This window comes from Fistularia commersonii, chromosome 8, assembly GCF_037954325.1.
Source record: "Fistularia commersonii isolate RoL2024-O1a breed Wild chromosome 8, RoL_Fcom_v1.0, whole genome shotgun sequence".
Classification (NCBI taxonomy): Eukaryota; Metazoa; Chordata; class Actinopteri; order Syngnathiformes; family Fistulariidae; genus Fistularia; species Fistularia commersonii.
Genome location: NC_141291.1, coordinates 9,828,637 through 9,851,541, shown reverse-complemented (window position 1 = coordinate 9,851,541; position 22,905 = coordinate 9,828,637). Strand labels below are relative to the sequence as shown.

Genomic DNA, 22,905 nt, shown 5'->3' with positions numbered 1-22,905 from the left:
ATCTGCAATACGAGCGTCTTAGTAAGCGACTGTTAAAGCAAACGTGTCCTTGAACATGCTCCTTGCCCAGTAACGCAAATAACAATGGAAGAAAGACACAAATGCACATAAGGCAGCAAATTCAATGTATGTATCTGGTATCTGTATCTTACAATCACACAAGCTTTAAAATAATGCAGTTTTACAACCACTGCATTTTTCAAGTCTTGTAGTATTGTCTCACTCTGCAGGCTTATGTTTCTCATTCTCCACAAATAAGTAAATGAAATAAAAAAGTCTAACATCAAAATTTTTCTCCCAGGAAAAAAAAGATGTGATCATGTGCTGATTACATGCAGTTTATGTACATTTGACATGATTAACATGCAGCCATTTTGAATTATCCCAGAACAAACTGGATAGCACCCCCTTTTAAAAGAGATGAGGTGCTAATCTTATTGTGAAAACACCATATGGTGTGCTTACATGTAATAGCCTCCCCCCAAACTATGAAAAACATTCCCGATAAAAAATTACTTCAACTCAGATATACAATTTATGTGCCGTATGTGTTGACATGTGAGTGATTTTCATTCATTTTGCAAAGAAATTCAGAGCTCATGGAATGGGAAGCTGTGATGACACCATGAAGGTGGTAAGTAATTCAGGCTCCTCCACCCTGTGTAGAACACACTCTCAGCGCCAGAGCTGTGATGTCACAAAGGTGACTGATGCCACTGTGGATGGCACTGCAATAGCAACAATGGAAGTAAACAGTTCTTGCATGTATTATCTTAAAGGCAGGTTTACCATTTAAAAACTAAATAAATAAAAACGTTCATTCACATCTACATTTCATCAACTCCCACAGGCTCACTAGGAACTGGAAGATAAAGTATCAGGTATTGTGAGATTCCTTGACACTTTGCCAGTGCCCGTTACTTCACAGTGTCCTTCAGCCCCTTAGTCGTACCATTTTTAGTAACAGAAAACTGATATGACAATTGTCAGCCTATATAATGAATACCACTTTATATTCAGTTACTATTATATATCAACTAATACTAATTTAGGTAAATGAAGTGTTGGAATTATTCAATATGGTTGCTGTGTTTTTTCTGGCAACTGTAACGTCCTACAAACAGTGAACGCAGCAGCAGAGTGGGCTAGTCGATAAGTCGTCACACCAGCGGCGCGGTTACCAACGGCCGTCCTTACACTTCCCACACTCAGGCAGGGCGAAAGCAACCACGGAAAAAAAGTCGTTGATGCGGACTCTTCCCTTGAAACAGGTGAGCTTGATTTAACTCTTGTGTATTCAATTTAAAGAGCCCAGACGACTTGGCATTGCGGAGAGAAGTGTTTTTAGACACGTCAAACGTCCGCCGCGGTACATGTGGAGATGCTCGAGTGTCGCATTCTGTTTTCTCTGTCAGAAATGGCTACATTTTTACCTCAAATAGTTTAACAAATAAGAAATAGTTTTCAGACGTGTCTTGAGGTTACGAACTAACGGTTTTATGAGCCGCAACCCCCAAAATTGACGAGTGGAATAGCCCCCCTTCTTATACGACAGGAGCTTCTTCAAACGACAATTCAGCTACAGCTAGCTGTTAGCCAAACTAACCTCCGACGAGCAGGAGACTATTATAAACCTCCAAGCGGATCGGGTTGACAATTCCAAGTTGACTGTTAGCACTCGTCCAAACCGACGTTGGCTCAGCAATCCGAGACTACCGGTCCAATATTAAACTCACGACGTCACAGTTTTTTTTAAAGACATTTTAATTTGCTCCGCGTCTTCATTCGTGCTCCCCCCCCCCCCATGAACATCTCTTCGGCTGCTTTCTGTCCGTATTCCCCTACTGGACGTGTGATGCTCGTCCGGCCTGCTGTTGTTAGCTTCCAGAAAGTTCAGCCGCAATAGCAACAATCGGAAACAAAACACATATTACCAGCGGTTGCCATTGGTTACCCTCCCGACCCCCGTTCATAGGAGAGACGTGTGACCACCTCACTTCTAATGTGCTTTTCACAAGTGGATGCCGACTTGGCAGCACACGTTAGTTCAGATAATGTTTAGTGTGTATTATCTGAAAACGAGTCAAGGATTCAAAGTGTTTTATTGTCACATGCACAGTGAGTTCCCCTGCTCAATAACATTCTTTGCTGACAGATATTGTGAAATAACATCGGCCTGATTAGGATAATTGGAAAAACTTTTTTCAGCAAACACACAAGAACTGTTTTTCTAATGATAGTCTGTCAGTATGTTCGACCAGATGTGTGAAAACGGTTTGCAGAAAAGCAAGACACATCAATGTTTGCCTGATGGATAAAAGCAACAAAGGTGCAAAATCTTGTAGAGAATACGCAGCAACTTACCGACATACAAATGTAACCAGAACATATTTGGTCTGAGTGCTGCAACAGTGTTAGTAAACTTAAGTTATGCAGACATCTTAATTTGCCCATAAAAATGACTTTGGCAGTCATCTTATGAAGCCAACAGTAACACAACATAATGATCTTTATCTTCTATTATACATGTTATTTTCTGTTGTTTATTGAAGTTAAAACAACAGCAGGTGTTATTAAAAACTGAATACAAAAATGATTTCTTCTTCCATCAACACTGTTGAACAAGTTTTTCTGATTGTACTTGTTAGGAATATGCATGGCCCCTCTGTTAATTCCTTGCTATACAGGCAGTCAGAAGTTAACCATTTTTCTGGAGCGTTGATGTTAGTCAAGACATACGGAGATGTGTAGCGAAAACAGTGTAAAAAAAAAAAAAAAGAATTAAAATGACACACCAGATGTCAAAATGTGCCAAATTATAAAAATTGAGTGTCAAAATAGATATTGAAGAAGTCACTGACATTATTTTGGTGTACAAATATAACAGGCATAAAGAGCAAAGGTAATATGCATGAATACAGGTTGTAGTGCAAAGTTTAATGTTTGTAGAATATGTCAGTGAGAATTTATTTACGGATTAGACCAGGGTTGTCAAACTCAAGGCTCGTGGGCCGGATTAGGACTGTGAACAGGTTTAATCCGGCTCGCAAATCTAAAAAATACCTGGTTTGAGGAGTGAATTGAACAATAGGTACCTAACAGTACTTCATATGTCATGATTTTACCGATCCGGCCCACCTTAGAATAGATTTTCCCCCGTGTTGCCCCTGAGCTAAAATGAGTTTGACACCCCTGGATTAGACAGATTGTAGGAGAGCCAACAGCTAACACTAATCTGACCACAGAACAGTGACTTGTCAATATACTTGCTCAACAATGGTTTGAATGGTCATGATGTGCTGACAATATTATAAAGCATTAAAAATGGTCATTAATTTTCTGTATATTATTTTAACCCCTAGAGTAATAACTAAACTCTGCAAACCCCTTTCACTAGAACATGATCTGATCTGATCTGGGCATACTTTCATAATGGCTGTTGCCGCCTTCATTTCCTTCACTAAACTGTGTTTGACCTCAGCTTGCTGGTCTTTCAGCAGCAGAATGTCCAGAATCTGACTTTCGGCCAAAAAGTGTTTTCTTTTTTTCCCTTTAAAATATTGCAGACTTTCTCTGGTCGTGTGTGTGTGTGTGTGTGTGTGTGTGTGTGTGTGTGTGTGTGTGTGTGTGTGTGTGTGTGTGTGTGTGTGTGTGTGTGTGTGTGTGTGTGTGTGTGTGTGCGCATGCGTGTGTGTGCGCATGCGTGTGTGTGCGCATGCGTGTGTGTGCGCGCGCGTGTGTGTGTGCGTGTGTGCGCAAAGTTTGTTGCTCAAGCATACTTCTATCATTTTCTGAAAGTTGGTTATTTTGTTTGCACTTGGTGAAATTATGAGGTGGACCTTTTGTGATATCAAGATATTAAATATTTTGGAAGCTGTCCTTAGTCCGGTATTCAAGAGACATTAGTCAGTACGATATGAAATCCTAAAGACTCCTGGTCACAAATATACTAGAAAATTCTGTTGTGATGTACTTGAGATGTTGTTCAGCAGCCGGCAGAATGAATAATATTTACAAAGCCAAATGCTCATACATTGAATGTGAAGAGATTTGTGACATGTTTAAGATTTTTAATATGATTTATGTGACTATGGGCTGATGTGATTTATTTTAATTCTTGTCTACTATTGTTTTTAACCTCCTTAATAGAATGGTAGAGGGCACAACATTTAGCCTCTAGAAAGTTTGATATTTTTGCTCACAGTGGAAGCAGGGGACTCTAAATTTAAAATGTTTTCCTTATGATGTGTTTTGGATAAGATCTGTACTGTTTGTTCTGACGAAAACTGATCAGATCAACCTCTTTCCTGTTCACCATTGAAGTCAAAATATCAACCTATAAAACAGATGTATTTCGGACATTAAAATGATCACAAATTCACACAGAATTGTATGTATAAGAAATGCAAACAGAGATGTCAAATCAATAATCTTTTGGTCAAAATGATTCAGCTATATGTGTTCCTTACTTGACCTTTATCCAGTGTTTGGACTATTCCTTGTCTTGTTTTCATCACATTTCATCCTTATCAAATAATTAATATTGAGTCTGACAGAAAAGCAGATAGAACTGAATGAACTGTAACAAAGAATGCAATCAGATATGACACCTATCTTACAATCTATCTTGGTCCCCAGATTTAGTTGCTTATTTTTGTCTATTCACATTTGGAATAACTTTATTTTGGCTACAGTTTACAAATGCAAATTATTGTGTCCTTAATGAAATAAGAGCTTATTGTCTAACTGTGGGATATACCTGCACATAAAATTCTTCTTCGTTTGATGGGTTCTTACCTCATGACACACATCCTGTTCTGACGTCTCTTTATGTGATTGAAATCTTGCTCTGACCTGATCTTGAAGCTGTGCAATATAACAGAATTTAACTGAAATGATGATCAACTGATCAGCCAAAGAAATCGTTTGACTAACATAATTACTTTCAGTTTTACTGTTTTTCTTGTGAATACCTCTCCCAGGAATCGAGTGTTAAATTTCGTCTATCTGCTGTCTACCCTAAAAAGCATTTCCTCAAGGAAAAAGTCATTTGGCAGTGTAGCACAGTTTAAAAAAAGATAATGATTCAGATAATGAGATAATGTTATCTTTCACTGCATAACTTGCCTTGCCCCCCCCCCCCCTAAAAAAAATTATAGGAATCAATGCCTCAGCAAAAGAGCATTTCAGAAAAGTTATCAAGAATGGATGTATTCTACTGTTATTCTGTGCCTTGATGATCACCACGTGAACTTAGCATCCATCTCTATTAAACCATCAATATGCTACTGCTTCAGCTATTTATCAAAATTGAGTTGATTTCTAGCTGCATATACTTTCTAATTTTAGCCTACAAGAAGTATTAAATATGCATTTTCAGTAATTGGCTATAAGACAAACTACTCCAGGGCTGGGCAAATTACGGCCACATCCGGCCTGTTTGTCCTTTTATTACGGCCCGCCAAAGATTGGTACAGAATTCATACTTGACGTGAATGATTGAATGATTGGGTCAATGAATGTGGGAGCCCTAACAGGAGATTTATTTAATTTTTGGAGCTACTTGAGAACACTTGAGAATTTTCCTGAGATGAATGACCCAGATTGTTTTTGTGATTTAGCCTTTACTGTGGACATACTGATACACATGAATGAGCTGGACGTGAAGCTACAAGGGACAAAACTGTCTGTATATGAAATGCAAGCTAACGTCAGAGCCTTCAAAGCCAAGCTGGTTTTATTTTCATAGAAAACGTCAGATATGTACTGTTAACAAATGCATTTTTTTTTACATGTATCATATCTTGTGCTGACCCAGCCCGTCTGTCAAATTTTAACACGCGCGCATGATTGCAAGCCTTGGTAATTTTTAAAATGTTTTCATTTTCATGAAAACACATAAAACAGATTCTGGTTATCATCTTGAAAACATCTTTAAGAACCCACAATCCAGGTTTACACCAGGGGCAGGATACATTCAAGTGACTTTTACCATTGGTTATTTTAGACATCTATAATATAATATGACTGTGAGGTTCCTTTTGGTAAACTCATATCAACTATAACCATCCCATCTGGTTGTCTGAATCATCATGGGGTCAAATGACCTATATATATTGCTCACTCCAAAGTAACATCCATGATGAGCAGAGCAGAGCAGAAATGCATCAGATCAGGGTTACCTGTCTGATTCTATTGTAATGTATTAATCTAAACACACAGACACACAGACCCACATGTACACACTGCACAGAAGCAGCAATATCTAGCAAAAAACGTCTATTAAGTCTATTAAGTTCCCTGCTTCAGGGAACTAGGGTGTGTCAGAGATGGCTTAATATTAGTGGGATGAAAGCAGATACAGTCACAAAATTCAGCTTGATGAGACAGGATAGTGGGTTGTTATTTTGTAACATTTTTGTTATCAGATATGTATGTTATTTATTAAGAGTTGAAAAGAAATTTTGGCGGTACAGTGTTAGGCATGTTTGAGCAGAGATGGAGAGCTGAAGTGGGGGTGGGGTGGGGTGGGGGGTGGGGGGATTTGGACACACCACCTGACTGGTAGCTGAAAGAAGGATCTAAAAACAGCTGGCAAAGAATTGGCAACACTGCAACCAAACTATATACCAGATTTCTAAAACCAAGATTTTCCAATGAAACCGCATACATCAATATCCATATCATATTTAGTAGATCAATAAAACTGAGCATATTCGGGGTCTGTTTTATTTTCAGTCACATGTGCAACCATGCTCATGTCTTTAAAATTGTAAAAAAATGAAAATGCGCACGTATTTAGTTTCAAAGCATTCATGCGAAGTCTGATTTCAGGCAATGTTAAGTTGACAGATGATAGGTGAGCTCTGAAATAAAGAGAACAAAAAGTCAAAAAAGGAAGGAGCACATGTTTCGGTAGCATTTATAATTTACTCTTCTTGAGTTACCTGGTTCCCTTTCCTTGTTAAAACCATAATTTGTCTTTTTGATTCATCCTGCCATCCTAGTCAAATTTGTTCCTAGGCCTTTTATCTATCAAGATTGGGATTTTTATTCCCTTTGCGTAGGAGTTCAGCATTCATGCTATCCACAATCAGCCTTTGCCTTGTTTGTTAAACAAATCCAAGGAAAACCCCTGAGGCTTGTCTTTCTTTAATAGTGTTAAGTATGCGAGCGTCTCACACGTTCTCCCGGCACTCCTCCACTGCACCTTCCCTTTTAAATTATGAAAAAGGTTTGGTTTTGGGCATGCTCTACCTCATTTATACATCTCCCTCAGGAGCCATTCAGTGGCACTGCCAAATACCCCTGACCCTCCCACATGCTCACAACACATACACAATCTAACTCTAAAGGCCACAGCATATAAATAGCAAACAAACAGGACACAGAGGCCTCTCAGAGTAAGTAGTCTTGACTTGTGTATCATTTTACATTGTTCACAAACATTTTGTTAGATAATATGGGTTTATTTATTCATTTTTATTTACCTCCCGTGATTTGGTTGACCTTCATCTTTGTTTTTGCATGTCTTACACAGGTCAAATGATCCAGAATGTCTATACATGTGTGAATGCTGTAATGTGAGGCCACAGCAAGTAGTTTGTGTGGGTTAATTCCTATAATCATAACATGTGTCTCTTTTTCTGTACACAAATGTACAGACCTCACAGCTTGACATGAAGGGAGGATGTTACAGTATATGCAATCCTTTTATATGAAAATCCAAACATTTCCACATTTCTAAAAAGTCCCCAAAAACTTGGATGCTTATGTAAAAGAAATCTTTCTCAATTATTGTTATTTGTAACTTCAATCACCGAGTGAGGTCCCAAGATATCAGAGCTTAAATAGTGGGCCTTGCTGTTTGGAATGACAGGGAACTCGCAACATACTTTGTTTAGGTCCCTCCCACTGCACAGCTTTCCGTAAAGGAAAGCGGCCTAAAATATTTGGAAGCCTTATACCAGCAAACAGCATTGTTTATTTACATCTCATAAGATGGTTGATCATCTCAAAACCAAAACAAGAATAAGTACCAATATGGTAAGTCATATGATGGATTAGAACACATGATGAAGGAGGTAAATAATAAGGCATTTTGCAAATAGAGGATGTTCTTTGTGGTTTGTGAACAGTTGATTAAAATAGTATCACATCTTTATTCATATGACTGTGCATAATTTCAATCGCAAACATGAATAAATATTGTATTGGTGATTTTATATGTATGATTAAAAAAAGCAACAACTTTAATTCTTATTTCCACTATTTGCATCTTGTTCAGTCACAGTTTAATGACCTAACAGTAGTCTCCTGGTTATGGCAGTTGTTTGCTGTGAGTGGGGAAAAAAAGATTAATTCAGAAATCAAATGAGAGGAAACTTTCATCATGGGTTTCGAATTTGATTACCAATATCATACCTATGTTTTGGGTATAATATTTTATGCGGATTTGACCACTCAGCTACATGAGTAATAGTAGTCTGCTGGGTGAAACGCAGAGTCAAATGATTCACTACAATTTTCGATTCATTGACTTCATAGCTCACCTGCTAGATCTGGAATGTAGGAATGACTTTTGAATATGTTAATATGTCCTTTCCCTGTTGAGTTACTGCAACTTAGTTGAACATCAACAGCTAAAACTTGGCTTCTAAAAATGTCACTTGGATCCCTTTTCATTCGGCCTGTTCTGTCTTGTTTTTGTGAGGCTAAGCTGCTTGTTTCAACATCAGCTCAAGTCTTCATAGCCATCTCCAAAATTCAAAAGAACATGATTCACATGTTCTGTTTGACAGCCTCCGGGCGAGGGATGATCACTGGGTTATGTAATTTTCCTGGGCTTGTATTAGCTTAGCTGTCCTCCTCCCTTCTCTCTATTTTGGAGACCTTGATTACATTGTTGAGCATTTGCACCCTGTTTAATGCTGTAGCCCCCTTCTCTTTTCAACACTGCTGCTCTGCAAGAGAGGAATCATACCCGTCACACATGGCTACCCTCAGTCAAAGATATCGAAGATTTATCTCTCCAACCTAACATGTCTTAACAGAACATAACTCTTGCTGTACATAGGCCGGAAAGAGGACCCTTGAATAGGACAGTATCCACAGACGGACAGAGCCATGGTGGAATACTACCAGATATTAGGAGTACAGAAAAATGCCACCCAAGATGACATTAAAAAAGCGTAAGTAGCCTTTACTGTTCTGCTCACTCTTTCCACTGTTGCGACTAATGGCTGCCGAGCACAGTGTCACAGGTTAATTATATCTCCTGTGAGGAGTAAATTGACACAAGGGGAGACACTGCAACGCAGAAAGTTTCCACTCTTGTTCCTGTAACCTTGCAACTGTCAAATACCTTCCCTCTTCACTCACCCACTGAACAAGCCAGTTCTATATAATAACATTTTCCTCATTTACTTGTTATGATAATTCCCCATAAAATTAACTAAATTGTCATATGATAATAATATTAATAATAATCATTTATCCTTTACTAATCCCCGTGGGGAAATTCGTTCTCTGCAATTAACCCATCATGGGTGAACCATGAGCAGTAGGCATGCTGTCCATCAGTGCTAGGGGAGCAGTTCGGGATTCAGTGTCTTGCTCAAAAACACTTCGACAAGCCAGGAAATCGAACCAGGAATGTCTGGTTCCAAAGACAATTGCTCTACCTCCTGTGCCTTGCTGCCCCAACCCCAATGTAAAGCAAAATAGAAAATCAGAACATTGATAGTCACACCCACAATGTGTAGTTATCTACAAAACACAATGCCCAAGTCAGCTTCAGCTTCCTTTTTTGGTTTTCTGCTGATGACATTTTGGGTACCAATTTTGCAAGCAAGAGAGAGGGCAAAAACTGGCACTGACAGTCTTAGCACCTCCGTTATTTTTATAGCCATACCATGAGACTCTGTGCAGAGCTATATTTATTTATTTTATGTAATAGTTAATTAATTAAAAACCAGGAATAATATGCTAAAATTAACATGAAGCTTTCAGAGTGTAAAGATAATGAATGCTGCCTTTTATACGACATATATATGTTTAAACAAGGGTCCCGTTACCATATGAAACCCAAACAGGTTGCGTCAAGCTGGGTAACAAGTGAGCAAGGTTGACAAGGCCAGATTTTGTCCCAGATTCTAACAAAGATGTTTACTACAAAGACCATTCATCGTAGATGCTCAAGACAGTCAATCGCCAGATCATGTGCAGCCTTTCCACTGTTTGACTGTCAGTCTGTGTCTAGTTCACAGTATGCAAGTCTGCTGTTGATGTTGCCTCTGGGAAGCAAATGGCTGATGCAGCGTAAGCTGCTGTGCGAGCCCACGATCCACATCAGTGGAGTACAGACTGTCTTTGATTCCTATTTGGGTTGGGGGAAGGCCAGTGTGTACGTGTGTTCATGTGTTGATACAGTAGCCTATGTTTTTGCTGTAGTCATGGTTGCTGGCTGCAACCTAAAAAATAGACATGCACATGAGTAAGTGCCTCTAATAGGTTCTGTCTCATATGTATAAATATTTTCCCCCTCTGCGTTAATTTGACATTTTGTCCTTGGTATATTGTGTGTATGTATGTATGTTTTACCGTGCATAATTTTATTTTAGTTACAGGAAACTGGCCCTGAAGTGGCATCCTGACAAAAACCCAGACAACAAGGAAGAAGCAGAGAAAAGGTTCAAAGAGCTGTCGGAGGCGTATGAAGTGCTCTCAGATGGTGGGATTTCTTCTTCTTAAGAAGCTGAATTTACAATAAGAAATTTTTTACACGTTAATCGTAGTTCTGTGATTTGGAGCCATTACTAATCTATGTGGCGTTGTGAATGCTTTGACATCCCCTTGTTTCCTAAAAGAAAAAAATATCAGAGTAATAACAGTTGAAAACTTGTGTCCATCAATGCAATTATTTATTTATTTTTCTTTAATATTAATGTACTTTCTCTGAAAAATATGGTTCTTTTCTCCTTTTCCATTAAATGAATTGATACAGGTAAAACTGTAAATCAAGCAGAATCTGATCTTGATATAGTCATTGAAAACTGTGACTTTTGATTTTGTGTGTACTGAGTTTCTGGAAAGATGCAATTCATATTAGTGTGCAGCTTTGGGAATTTAGATTTATGTTTGTAAGCACAATGCAAACCTTTTAATGTAAATTAGTCACAGCTGTGTGCCATGTGTCAGCTTGCAGATACAAGAAATGTGATCCCTGTGCTGAACACAAGGCCCAAAGTATTGTCACTTGATTTACAAGATAGTAATAAGCTTAGGGTGAAATTGTGCTCAAGCCATGATGATTAATCGAAGTAAAATTGTTGATCTCATGAAGGTCAAGGCACAGTCAGGACAATAGATTCTAATGAATGTGTATTTTCAAGTTCAATCTACAATATTCAGCATTGTAATGGTGAAGTGATAGAAAACCTTTGGTATGTGTCTTTATCACTCCTCGTGTCCTTTCAAACAGAAAACAAGAGGAATATTTACGATCGATATGGCAAAGAGGGGCTGTCAGGAGGAGGAGGAGGAGGAGGTAAGGACATGATCTATAAATAATTATATCCTTGCAATAAAATGTTTGAATTACAGTCAGAGATAGTAAAAGATGACAAACATTAAATCAGCATTTTTCTCATCTTCCTAAAGGCCTAAAATTTTATTTAGCTTTAGTTCAAATAAATGAGTATCAGTCTTACCCTGTATTTAGATTTTCTACAGTTTTCTACAGTTTGTATTTGTGAAATTGCGCCTGTATAATTATGATGGATTAACCTGTTTTCTTCTTTTTTTTTGTGATCTCATAGGAGACCGCTATGATCACTTCAGTGGTAGCAGGTTCACATTCCGAAATCCTGAGGATGTTTTCAGGGAATTCTTTGGTGGCAGTGATCCATTTGCAGATTTATTTGGTAAGCTCATCTGAGTTCTGCTTGAAGCAGTATCAAAAACAATATCATATTACAACATGTACTTGTAGATCCATTCATGGTTTTGCCTGAAAAAAATGGGTGTTTGTGAAGATAGAGGAGCCAAAGACACTTAAGAATGCTTCATATTCATTGAATACTACAGTATTAGTAAGAGATTTCCTTCTGGTTAAAAATGTATACACTGTGACCAGGGAATCATCAAGAGAGTCTGTGAAGAAAAGGTGTCCATCTTATAAATCTTTCACATGGTTTTATTTTGTAGTATCCCCATCAGCTAGACCCTCCTGCTGAGCAGAAATGTGAAAGAAAGATAGAGACCATGTGAAGGTGCTAATTCAAGCCGCAGTCTTGATATTCATCTGCAGTATAAGCACTATTCTCCAGAGGAGGTCATTGCCACTAAATGTCACACGTGGGAAAATGCTGAGTGTCTCTGCATGATGTTAACCAGGACTGAGACTTAATTAACTGTAAATTACCACTAGCAGCAGGGAAAAAAATAATGCTCCGGTGCTTTTTAATCTGTTGAGGGAAAGCTTCTATATGCCGGGTCACTGTATAAACCCTTTAATAATCTGTTCAGCTGTCATGCTGAGCACATTTTTAGTCCCTATATCTTATTTAGAAGATGTGTTGAACTTGACTTATACAATCAAATATCAGTATTACTAACTGTAGAAGTATTTTGTTTTTCTTTAAAAAAAAAAAAAAAAAAAAATTGACCGAATACAGGCTTATTTTAAACTCTACTAATCACACTACCATTAAGCCAAAAACAGAACAAAGAATAAAAAAAAACTGTTGTCTGTTCTCAAAGAGAAAACAAAAATGTCTTGAATTGAGAGGGCATCAAAGCTGATCATTTGTCCCAATCAAAGGATTTATATTTGAAAACAGCTGTTTATATTCAAAGTATTGTGGCTGTCTCCTATAACAGAAGTTTAGCGCCTGTCCTGGGTTGTCTGGGTTCAGCAAAAGCTGATTGGAAGGCATGTATGGTTCACCCAGTGTAGCTCTAAATATGGCGTTCAGAGGCAGCCAGAGGATGAATTTGAGCGTCTACATCACTCAGCTGGAATGCTTTCAAAAATAGCTTCCGTATTAAAACAAAAGCAGATGTAATAACGCCAAGTGTGTGTGTAAAAGCACATGTGAGGCAATAGTTGTGAGCTTGTGGAACTGCTTGGAAATCTATGGAAAATATCAAGTAAATGTCTTGAGTGAGCCAAGTAAGGTGTCATTATATTTTGAATGTTTTTTTTTCCAGAACTGTCCAAGTACTGCTGACTATTCTTAACAGAATAAGACACGATAGGAAAAACATCATTGCATGAAAGTAAAGTGTACATTTTTTCAGGCCAACCTCAGGCAGGATTGGATGGTAACCCCTTTTGCTCAAACCCCCATCTTGGGAAAAGTCTGTGTTTTTCTTTTTAGAAAATCAAACAAGGAGCCCCCCTTTCCTTTTCTTAAAATGCAAGCCTCAAAAGGGTTAGACATTTAAAAACGGAACCCCGTCCAGTCTCCAGTGTTGCCAGTCCAGCAGCTTGTCTCATAGAAGAGCAGCTGGTCTTGTGGATCTGTCACTCAGAGTGGATGGAGGAGGAGGAGGTTGATGTTGGTGGTAGCAGCAGGGATTCAGGGCTCAATAATCCGACACATATACATACCAACATTTGATATATTAGAATACACTCCGTTTAGAAAAAAGGGCAGAAATATGAAATATTTTATGTCTGAGTGGCTTTTCTTGAATTGGACTTGAAGGGCAGTAGAATGAAGCTAATGGAGACAATCAACCTAGTTAAATAAAGCTTGCCTATTTTTTTTGTATTGCAATTTTTCTGAAATTGCCGTGTGCAAAACTATATGCTTTTATTCTTGATGACAGAGTCAAATATCTCTCAAGAGAATATTTATTTTTTGTTTTTCCTCCCATATACAATAGAAAATGTCAAATACACATAGTTGCAAATCAGACTGGAAAATTTGGTTACTGTCTAAATGGCCAAAAAACTTATTACTGAAAGTGAGCAAAAACAAAACTTTCCAAACACCCATTTGCACAACTATTTTCAATTAATTTTGCATAATGGTGCTATATGCTTTGTAGAACTACGACAGCCTCACTTTTTTTCCTTGACAGGAGTTTAAGTTCAATACTGCAGTTGCTCATATTAAGCTGCTGTCAAATATGGATGTTTAATCCTAACTAAAATATGTGTGTGTGTATGTGTACACTTTGTTTTACATTTTTTTTCTCTCAGAGTTGTCAAATTTTGTGACGCTAACATGAGGCAGGGAATAAATATGTAATTTGTGTTTTATACCTTCAAGGGTTATTATTTTCCCAACTAGTAGTTGGAGAGCTATAAAAACATTACGTATTTTGTTCAAGGGAATTCAGCACAGCAATATAATATGAATGTGTAATATGTCATCTGGGAGAGAATATAATAACCGGAACTCAATTTAACATTTTCAATGATGATTCTCATTCTCTTTTTTTAACCCTTTAATTCTTATTGTATTACTAAAGCAGTTTTTTTCCTGCCTTAATTCTGTGTATTTGAGGGTTGTATTGCATTAATGCCACATATTATTTTAAGCTTTCCCATCAGATAGAATAAGTAAAGCTTAGTTTTCCTGCCTCACTGCATCTGAGGTTGAAGAATGTGTCTTTTTTTTAAGCAAAATGGTGCCAGCTTTATTCTGCTGAGGTGACCCAGATTGGCAGTGTGCAGATCGTAGCACGTTGTCCAAATGGCTTCGACATGTGAATTAGTCGTGTGTGTTCTGACAGCTTGGGACTGACTGGTGACAGACTGGTGCTCTTAATATTAACAACAGCGTGACTGTCTGCTTTTTTGACACAAGACAGACTTTTTTGAGTCACGTATCTGGTTGCAGAGCAATCAAAATCTTTTTCACTGAGACATCTGCTGTGATTCCCTCCACAGCTGATGACCCCTTCGACGAATTCTTTGGAGGTGGTCACAGCCACAACAGGGGTGCAAGCAGAAGCAGGATGGGTGGATCACTGTTTGGTTTTGGGGGCTTCCCAGGGTTCGGTCATGGCATCTCAGGGTTTGATTCAGGTATGGGTATTTCCAAACACATCCAGGCATGACATTTTGCGGGAACTAAATCATTCATGAATATTCTCAAGCTCAAGTGTTTGTCCTTTGTAGGTTTTGGCTCATTTGGAGACATGGGAGTAGGAGGTTTTACATCCTTTTCTTCCTCATCATTTGGAGGCGGGGGTGGGGGTGGGGGTGGAGGAATGGGTAACTTCCGATCAGTATCAACCTCTACCAAGTTCATCAATGGTAGAAAAATCACCACAAAACGGTATGTAGATGCTAAATGCATGAGTATAAAAGAGCCTTTTTTAATTTGAAGCGACTTTCTGAAGAGCTTGCGTGTGCTGCATTTTCTGTCTGATAGGATTGTGGAGAACGGCCAGGAGCGGGTGGAAGTTGAGGAAGATGGTCAATTAAAATCTCTAACAGTTAATGGTAAGGAGCAACTCCTAAGACTGGATAACAAGTAATCCTTCACCACAGAATTTGAAAGGTTATATCACCTGAAAAAAGTCACCTGTGTTGATGTTTTGCTACTGGCAGCTGGTCTCTCCTCTCTCTGGCCTCTGGCATCTAATTCCAGAGTAACATTTTTCTCATTTTAGCTTAACTGCGAAGGAGGCAAGAGAGATGTTCACTGTATTTGTATATTTGTATTTATTCCATTAAGGGGGGGAACCATCTTGCTGGGATTTGTGTTGTTCTTCTCTACAATAATTACATTGTAAATTTTACTTTTGTCTAAAGCAGAAATCTAAGTATGTGGTTTATCAATTCTATATATTTTTTTCCTCTTTTGGATGAATATAGTCTGGCTTGTAGCAAGAAATCCTATTGCTGTACATTGACTTATGCATGTCTTTTTTTTTTTTTTTGTTTTGCTCTTTTTAATTGATCATTGTATCAAGAGGATGATTAAAGCTTAACCACTTCACCCTAATGATTTTTCACCTTGCTAACCTGTTAACATGTCCATGTGTGTAATATAAATGACAGATTATTAATAAATTAAGATAAATTGCATTTTAACTTTTGCATTACATGTGTGTATTTGGAAAAACAAAAAAAAAAAAAAACATTTGCTGTTTGCATGACCGCTGATTCCAGGAGGCTGATTTGTGGTTCAACTAGTGTCAAAACGGAAACCCTTCTGAAATGTTAATGGACAGGGGATTTCCATTCTTTATATTGAAGAAGAAAAAAACACAACAGCAACTTAAGAATTGGTTAATAAATCTTAATTTGGTGTTGTGGAAACTGCTGCAGTCACCTGGCGTCTGTGTGATAATTTGTTTGGCTTCGGAAGCTGTCAATAATCTCACTTTTCCTTGATTGTTTATTCATGTGCTTACGCTGTTCACGTGTTAAACTTGTTTGACACAAGCCACAACAATGGAACCCACAATGGCTGCCTCAACCATTAGGTCTCACTGTGCATTACCTTAACCTACTAACGCCTGAGTTTCAGTCCGAGTGACTCACTTAAGGGCTTGGCCACTGCACTCACAAAGTCCAATCCGTGCTGTCACTGAAAGATCCCAAGTAATCTCTGGGGGGATCAGATAAGAGGTTCAGTCCTCTTTTTTTTTTTTTTTTTTTCCAGTGAAGATATGTGGTTTTCCCAGCAACGGTAGGTATTTAACTCCAGACCAGGTGAGAATGTCGCCACACTTGTTTCTTCGTTTTACTTTTCACTCCTCCCAAGTTTATGGATTCATAAAAGTGCTGATGTTGCCCTTCTGTTTGATGATGGCCTCGAGCAGAGATCCTGAATCGAATCTAAGTCTGAAAACAAATTGTTTCAGCTTAATCTCCTGGCTGACGTTTTTCAGATGTGTCTCAAAAGTGTCTCTTCCTGAACCTAATGAATGTACATCTGCTTGCTTTATGTGACCTGAATACAGAGCTATAATTCATACATGTAGTGTAGTTGCACTGTGAACAGAGAACTGTGTGTCTGTGTGTGTATTTCTTAAGGAATGTGCTTGGGGCTAGTTTATTTACACAAGCCCCACTGCATATTTTGCAAGACAGGTCTGAAGTAAGAGAAGCAGGAGAGAAGGGCGGGGTGTAGAATATAGTTAAATGGCTCGGCAAACCTCACATTGTGTTCACCTCGTGTTCAGGTATGTTTCCAGTCTTTTAAATTCTCTTTTACAGCACCAATGGAAATGGAAGCTGCGCTTGCGCGCTACTGTTGCTAGGTGACACTTGCAGCCCTGCACCAGTCTATTCTCACGCAGACACCCGTACCACCCCGACCACCACTCCCGAGTTTACAGTATGTGGTCGTGTGTAAATGTGCACAGTAGATCAAGGATAATTGAATTAACCACTGAAGGACGTGAACTACAGTATTCCCCATCATTTGTAGCTCCACTGTAGATCACTGAAAATAAATGTAATCATCATCATCATAATAATCATTAAATTTAATTTACTGGAAGTAATTAGAATGAAGGTTTGTATGATTTAATTGACAGGAGATCATTGTGCAGTTGGATGCTGGCTGAGTAGGCGGACAAAGCATGAGTCACACAGTATCTGTTACACAGTGGTGCCCTCTCCTGGTGTAGTAGTTGCCATACATGCTGCAAAATTTAGCTGGTTTCACAAAATTGTAAAAGAAAAAAGAAATGAAAATTTTCAGTCTTTGAAAAAAAAATTCAAAAAAGCAACCTACCTTAAAAAAAGGGGCAGAAAAACTAGAATTGCTCTCTAGTAACAATTTTAAAGTAAAAATGAGCTCAGCTTAGCCGCTAGGGGACGCTGTTTGACAGCATGACATAATTTGAAAGTTCCACAGTGAGAGCATAAAAGATCCAAACGGGAACCGGTGCTGTGCACGAGTTGGAGCAACAGGTGACCGGTCATGTTTGTTTTTTTTTTCTACATTTGTAATTTGAAAAGGCGAGTCAACCATCATAGACTCTCTTTCTCTTTCACTCTCAAAACACAAACCGTTGTTTCTATCTGTTTTAATCTCTTAAGTTTCTGCACTGGGCCATTGTGCTAAAAGTCCACAAAAAAGCATTTGCATTTGTCCTTCCTAAACCTGGATTATCTTTCCAAGATTTATCCTCAATATTTCAGACAACCCGCTGGCTATGATATAAGGGATGAGAAAGGTGGTGCCAGTTTCCTTTTGACCTTATCTTAACAAGGACAGTCTGCACCCTCCTGTGGTAGCAGAGTCACATCAGCCCAGTGGATTTCTTGAACCAGGTGAACCATAGAGAATGATCTCACGGACAGATATTGTGTAGTGTTAATCCTCCTCCTGACCAGTGACTTTATTTCAGATTTTACAATCCTCTTTGCAGAATGGCTGGATTTGTCTATCTTAGTACAGTAACTGTGACTCGAGTGTGATTGCGCTGGTGTGCACAATTGCTGCATTTCAATGCAAATAGCAGAGCCTTTCAAGAGACAAACAACATTGTCTCACACTAATGACAGACACTCACAAGACAATAGCTGCAAATGAAAACATCCAGGATCTCCAATGTGTTCACACTGCTTTCCTTAATCCTGAAAACAAAAGCTTTCCTTTATGATTGTTAAAATATGTGATTATCATCACTGCTCTTTCATTTTCTTTTGTTAAAATTAATTAGATGATGATGATGGATTATGGGACTTGATAGCAGGAGGACTGTTATCACTCAGGTACCCAGGACATGGAGACATAAATACTGATCCTCAGGAGCAAAAGATCGGAGCGCTAAAATAAAAAAATCATTTTACTATCATCTTCTTTAAGACAAATGTGTGCACATTTGAGTAACAGGTGAATTCAAGGTAAGATTTTTTTTTCTGCAGCTGAGTGGTAGACCGTGGTAGCTCAGCTTGGTCTGTATAAACTCACCAAGTGTTCATCTGACATTGAACACCCTGGAAGCTGACCTCTTAAAACTAATAGAAAAAATCCCAACATAAAAGTCTCTTTTAAAACGTACATGTGTTCAGCTGGGGAATAATAGTAAAGAAAAACATGACCTTAACCAGCAAAAACAAATGAAAGGTTTCAATGAATCACATATTGTAAATTAAGGTTTTTTTAAAAATTGGTGTCTTTGTCTCAGCTGAAAAACACGCACCCTTGAGATCCTCCTGAAACATTCAAAAACATCTCCAACCCTCATCCCTGTAAAATGCACATCTTTGTTTATGTTGATGGCTGTAGCTCCCAAAGGTGCGAAACAATATGTCAAACAAAGCCGTCGTGCCTCTAATGACTTCTGATTTGTTTAAGGCCGGACTATTATACACCGTGCAGGGGATTTGAAATGCTTGTGCAGATCCTTCTCTAAATAGGACCAAGTTCAGCACGGCGAGCATCTGGCCTCCTTTCTTCTCCTCTCCACTGCCTTAATTACACAACACAATGGCGATGAGATCTGCCTGTAATCTTGCGGCATAATAAGTCCCCCCCCTTGTCCCCCATACCCGTCCTGCCACTAATTCAATATAAATGTAAATTACCTTGAGAAAAGAATAACCAAATCTCATTTTATTTACATGACTAATCACAATAAAGTCAGGCAGATGAAATATGAATGAAATATAGGGTTGGCGTGAAAGGAAGGTGGGGGCTTGTATAGCCTTGGGACAGTTTGAATTTCTTGTTTTATATCATTGATGTTGTTTCATGTCGGTTGCATCAATATAGCGTTTTGCACTTGTGCTCAACTTACCGTAATAGGTGTGTGTGTGTGTGTGTGTGTGTGTGTGTCTACTTTCCCCCCCCGCTTGATTGTGTTCTCATAGCCAAGGGCAACAGAAGGTAATGTTTTCCTTTCAGGTTACATTTTGCGCCACACACCTCATGTCAGACGGCTGCAACTGAAGGAGGGGGATGCTATATGGAGGACCTTGGGCCATCCGTACAAGTGGCGAGAGAAGCTTTAGCTGTGATTCATTCCCCCTATGCTCTGCCCACACCCACAGACCTCAAAGCGGAGGACCCCTTGGAGGAAGAAACGCGCCGCCGCAGACAAGGCGCGGCTCCCGGCCTCCACCAGCGTTATCTGAGGAACTGTGCCCAGAACCCCTCGGAGGAAGAGGAGGAGCATGGCCTGCAGAGCCTGCCACTAACAAGAGGTCCGCCGATCCGCCACTGCAGGGCTGATTAATTACGGGCAGACAGAGCTCTCCATTTAAGAGTAGAGTCTTAACAAGCGCAGCTAATTGTCTGCTTTTGTGTCTGATGCCCACACAAAGGATGACAAGGAAAAGCGGTGGGCTTGATTGGCAGATGTAAACAGCAAGGATAGGGGTGTTCATTAGGCAGCTTTGTTCTGCTGAGCAGTAACGACCAGAGGTCAGAGGTGTCTCCCTGTTTTTCCTCTCGGGGTCAGGAAGTCTCGCAAAAAAAGCAGAGCAATTATCTGCAACACATTTTATTATGGGAGCTTCATTAGTTAGTGGGGAACCTTTAATTTCACCCAATATATACTTCCTGTTTGGGTTTGGAAACAAGAACCAAGTCTCCTTTGGAGACAATTACTCAAACATGGCACCTCAGAATTTATTTTAAAGTCCTGCTGCTATTGGTGGAGACCTTCTGAATCTTCTACAGATATGTATTAATTAAGTAAATGATTTTTTTTTTGTGTGTAGAAAGCTTTAATGAATGACTTGCTGAGGAATCAGTTGCAGTGTTTAGTATGTTTTTATGATGGTCCAGATCCCAAGATATACTCATGTACAGTATTTTTCTTTGAGAATCAATAATATATAATTAACCTAAGAAGCATGCAATCAAGGTTTTATGATTAGTTTTGGCCATTTTATAAAGATCATCACAAATTGCATTAAACTGTGAAAGTGAGAAATGTGTCATTGCTTTGCACTCAAATGGAATCCATCGTTTGTTTATAGGGACTTTTATATGGGAAGTCACATTATCTTACCTTTTAATCAGCCGGTTATAAACCTGCCACATTTGTTTTATATTTCAATCTCCCCTCTGTAATAACAATATGCAATCATTGTTTGTTTTCCCCTTCTGCTGAAGGACACATGGACAGCAAGAGGAAGAAACTGTGGCTGAAGGAAGCTGAGTCGAAAAAGAAACGAGCCCAGAGATTCTTCCCCAGATTTGGTGGACTTGGTACTTTTTTTTGAATCTGCTCAGTCATATCATATACTTCAACACGCACACGCCTATCTTTATTTGTTGGGGGAACTGCCATCAATCATATGTGGCATTAGTTCATCTTTGCTTTGTATCAGAGGCTGAAGCCCGCCTCCCCCACTCCCCTGCCGCTGTGCGAGTATCTCCCCTTGTCAATCAATGGCGGCCTGCAGAGAAGTCACCCCCTTCTTGTGCTTCCTTTTGTAAAGATGACTTTAGTCAAGCTTCTTTAGCTGCTCGAGTTCTGGTGGGTGAGAATTCAAAACCTTATTCTACTACGATTGAACTCTTTGCTTTATGCAGCGCAAAAAAAAAAAAACAACATATAGCTGTCCTAAAAAGGTTTCAGCTGGAAGGAGATACACGGAAACAGCCTTGTTTGTGATGAGACATTTCTGCATTAATACTGTATAGCATGTACGAGTGAGCAAAGGTTGAGCTATTCAGGGAATCTTTTTCAACAGAGAGAAAAGAATATGTTGGGATGTGAGAATAAACAGAATGGAATCACTCAAGAGTAGAGCTTGTACAGGGACATATTCTGTCCTCCCCACCACAGCCCCCTGTCATATATGAAACTCGACAAGTAATCGTCTTTTGTAGTATTCTTTGTACAGAGTGGGCTTAGCACCATGTTAACCCTATATGCTTGTGTTTTTATAAATGACGGCTGTTTCCCTTCAGCTGATTTGTCCTTGGTAGGTTGCTCAGTGGAAACGTGCAGACGTTAAGGAAATGTTCATTTTTTTATGGACTCTTAGAAATAAATGCTTAAAGAAAAACATACCGGCATTGTTTTTTTTTTCATCTGGATATTTCTGTTTTGACACAATATTTAGTGCAAATTACATTGGTGAATGTGTAGAAGTTTTCCCACATGTCCATCAGAATGTTCACTAAAAAGCAAAACCATTTGTCTTTCAATGTCCCTTCACAAGTGTTGCGCATACCGTATCTCTCTCATCATCAAATACCGTGGAATAAAACAGCACTGACCAAAACCAGCCGTCAAAACTACCGAGAAAACAAACAAACCACTTTTAACTCCAAACCTAGTCTCTATCTTCTGACATTTTTTGACTCTAAATTGAACAAAAAAAAAAGTGATGACCCCAGTATCTTTAAATAAAATGAAATAGAAATGAGGGGCACAGGAGTCCCTTATTACAAAATAGTTAATGGGAAAATGACTCCTTTTCATATACCAAAATGCCATTTTATGTCACTGAAATCAGGTGTTTTTCAGTTTTGGAAGATGTTCACTTTGTGAGTGTGTGGGCCCATGAGACAGCGATTTCACAGCTGTGGTATGTTATGGGTGTCATGTTTTCACAATGTTTTTTTTTTGTTTGGGGTGTACTGGCCACCTCTTTGGCAGCCACTTCTACTTGAAAGCACCGAAATCAGTTATTTACAGTTAAGCAGCCATGTTTTGTTTCAGCCTGCAAAATTAGCCTCCTGATAATGATCATGGATGCGTGTTGCACTTCAGTTTGACGCACACGTAAAACAAAACAAGTTTGTGCACGTCAAAACAGAACAGTTGTGGATGAGTGACTGTGAAGTTCAGGTTTGATATATACATCCACTCCTCACTCAACGTGTATTTAGTTTATATCCACATGGCCGGGTAACTACGAGCAAATACCTGAGGAAATACCTTGTTGCGCGTTTCTTTATAAACTGGCTTCCTGAGTGCAGCGGTTGAATGGAGGCGTTCTTTCGGCCTGGATTTCCC

The 22,905-nt window shown here is 38.9% G+C and overlaps 1 protein-coding gene across 1 annotated transcript; it reads left to right on the top strand.

Moving 5' to 3' along the window:
- Window positions 1–1,126: 1,126 nt before the first annotated feature.
- On the top strand, window positions 1,127–21,949 carry dnajb6b (DnaJ heat shock protein family (Hsp40) member B6b). The gene is made up of 10 exons (XM_086151061.1): window positions 1,127–1,271; window positions 9,077–9,191; window positions 10,623–10,732; window positions 11,483–11,548; window positions 11,820–11,924; window positions 14,906–15,043; window positions 15,137–15,296; window positions 15,393–15,463; window positions 19,979–20,131; window positions 21,048–21,949. The coding sequence occupies exons 2-10, from the start codon at window positions 9,127–9,129 to the stop codon at window positions 21,155–21,157; spliced, it is 978 nt and encodes a 325-aa protein (XP_086007187.1). The 5' UTR covers window positions 1,127–1,271; window positions 9,077–9,126; the 3' UTR covers window positions 21,158–21,949.
- The last annotated feature ends 956 nt before the right edge of the window (window positions 21,950–22,905 follow it).

What these genes read in the sequence shown, in the direction of transcription:
- dnajb6b (XM_086151061.1), top strand. Translation starts at nt 9,127, where the DNA reads ATGGTGGAATACTACCAGATATTAGGAGTACAGAAAAATGCCACCCAA. An exon ending in TCCATTTGCAGATTTATTTG is followed by an intron (nt 11,925 to 14,905) that starts GTAAGCTCATCT and finishes TTCCCTCCACAG; the next exon opens with CTGATGACCCCTTCGACGAA. An exon ending in AAAATCTCTAACAGTTAATG is followed by an intron (nt 15,464 to 19,978) that starts GTAAGGAGCAAC and finishes CCACACCCACAG; the next exon opens with ACCTCAAAGCGGAGGACCCC.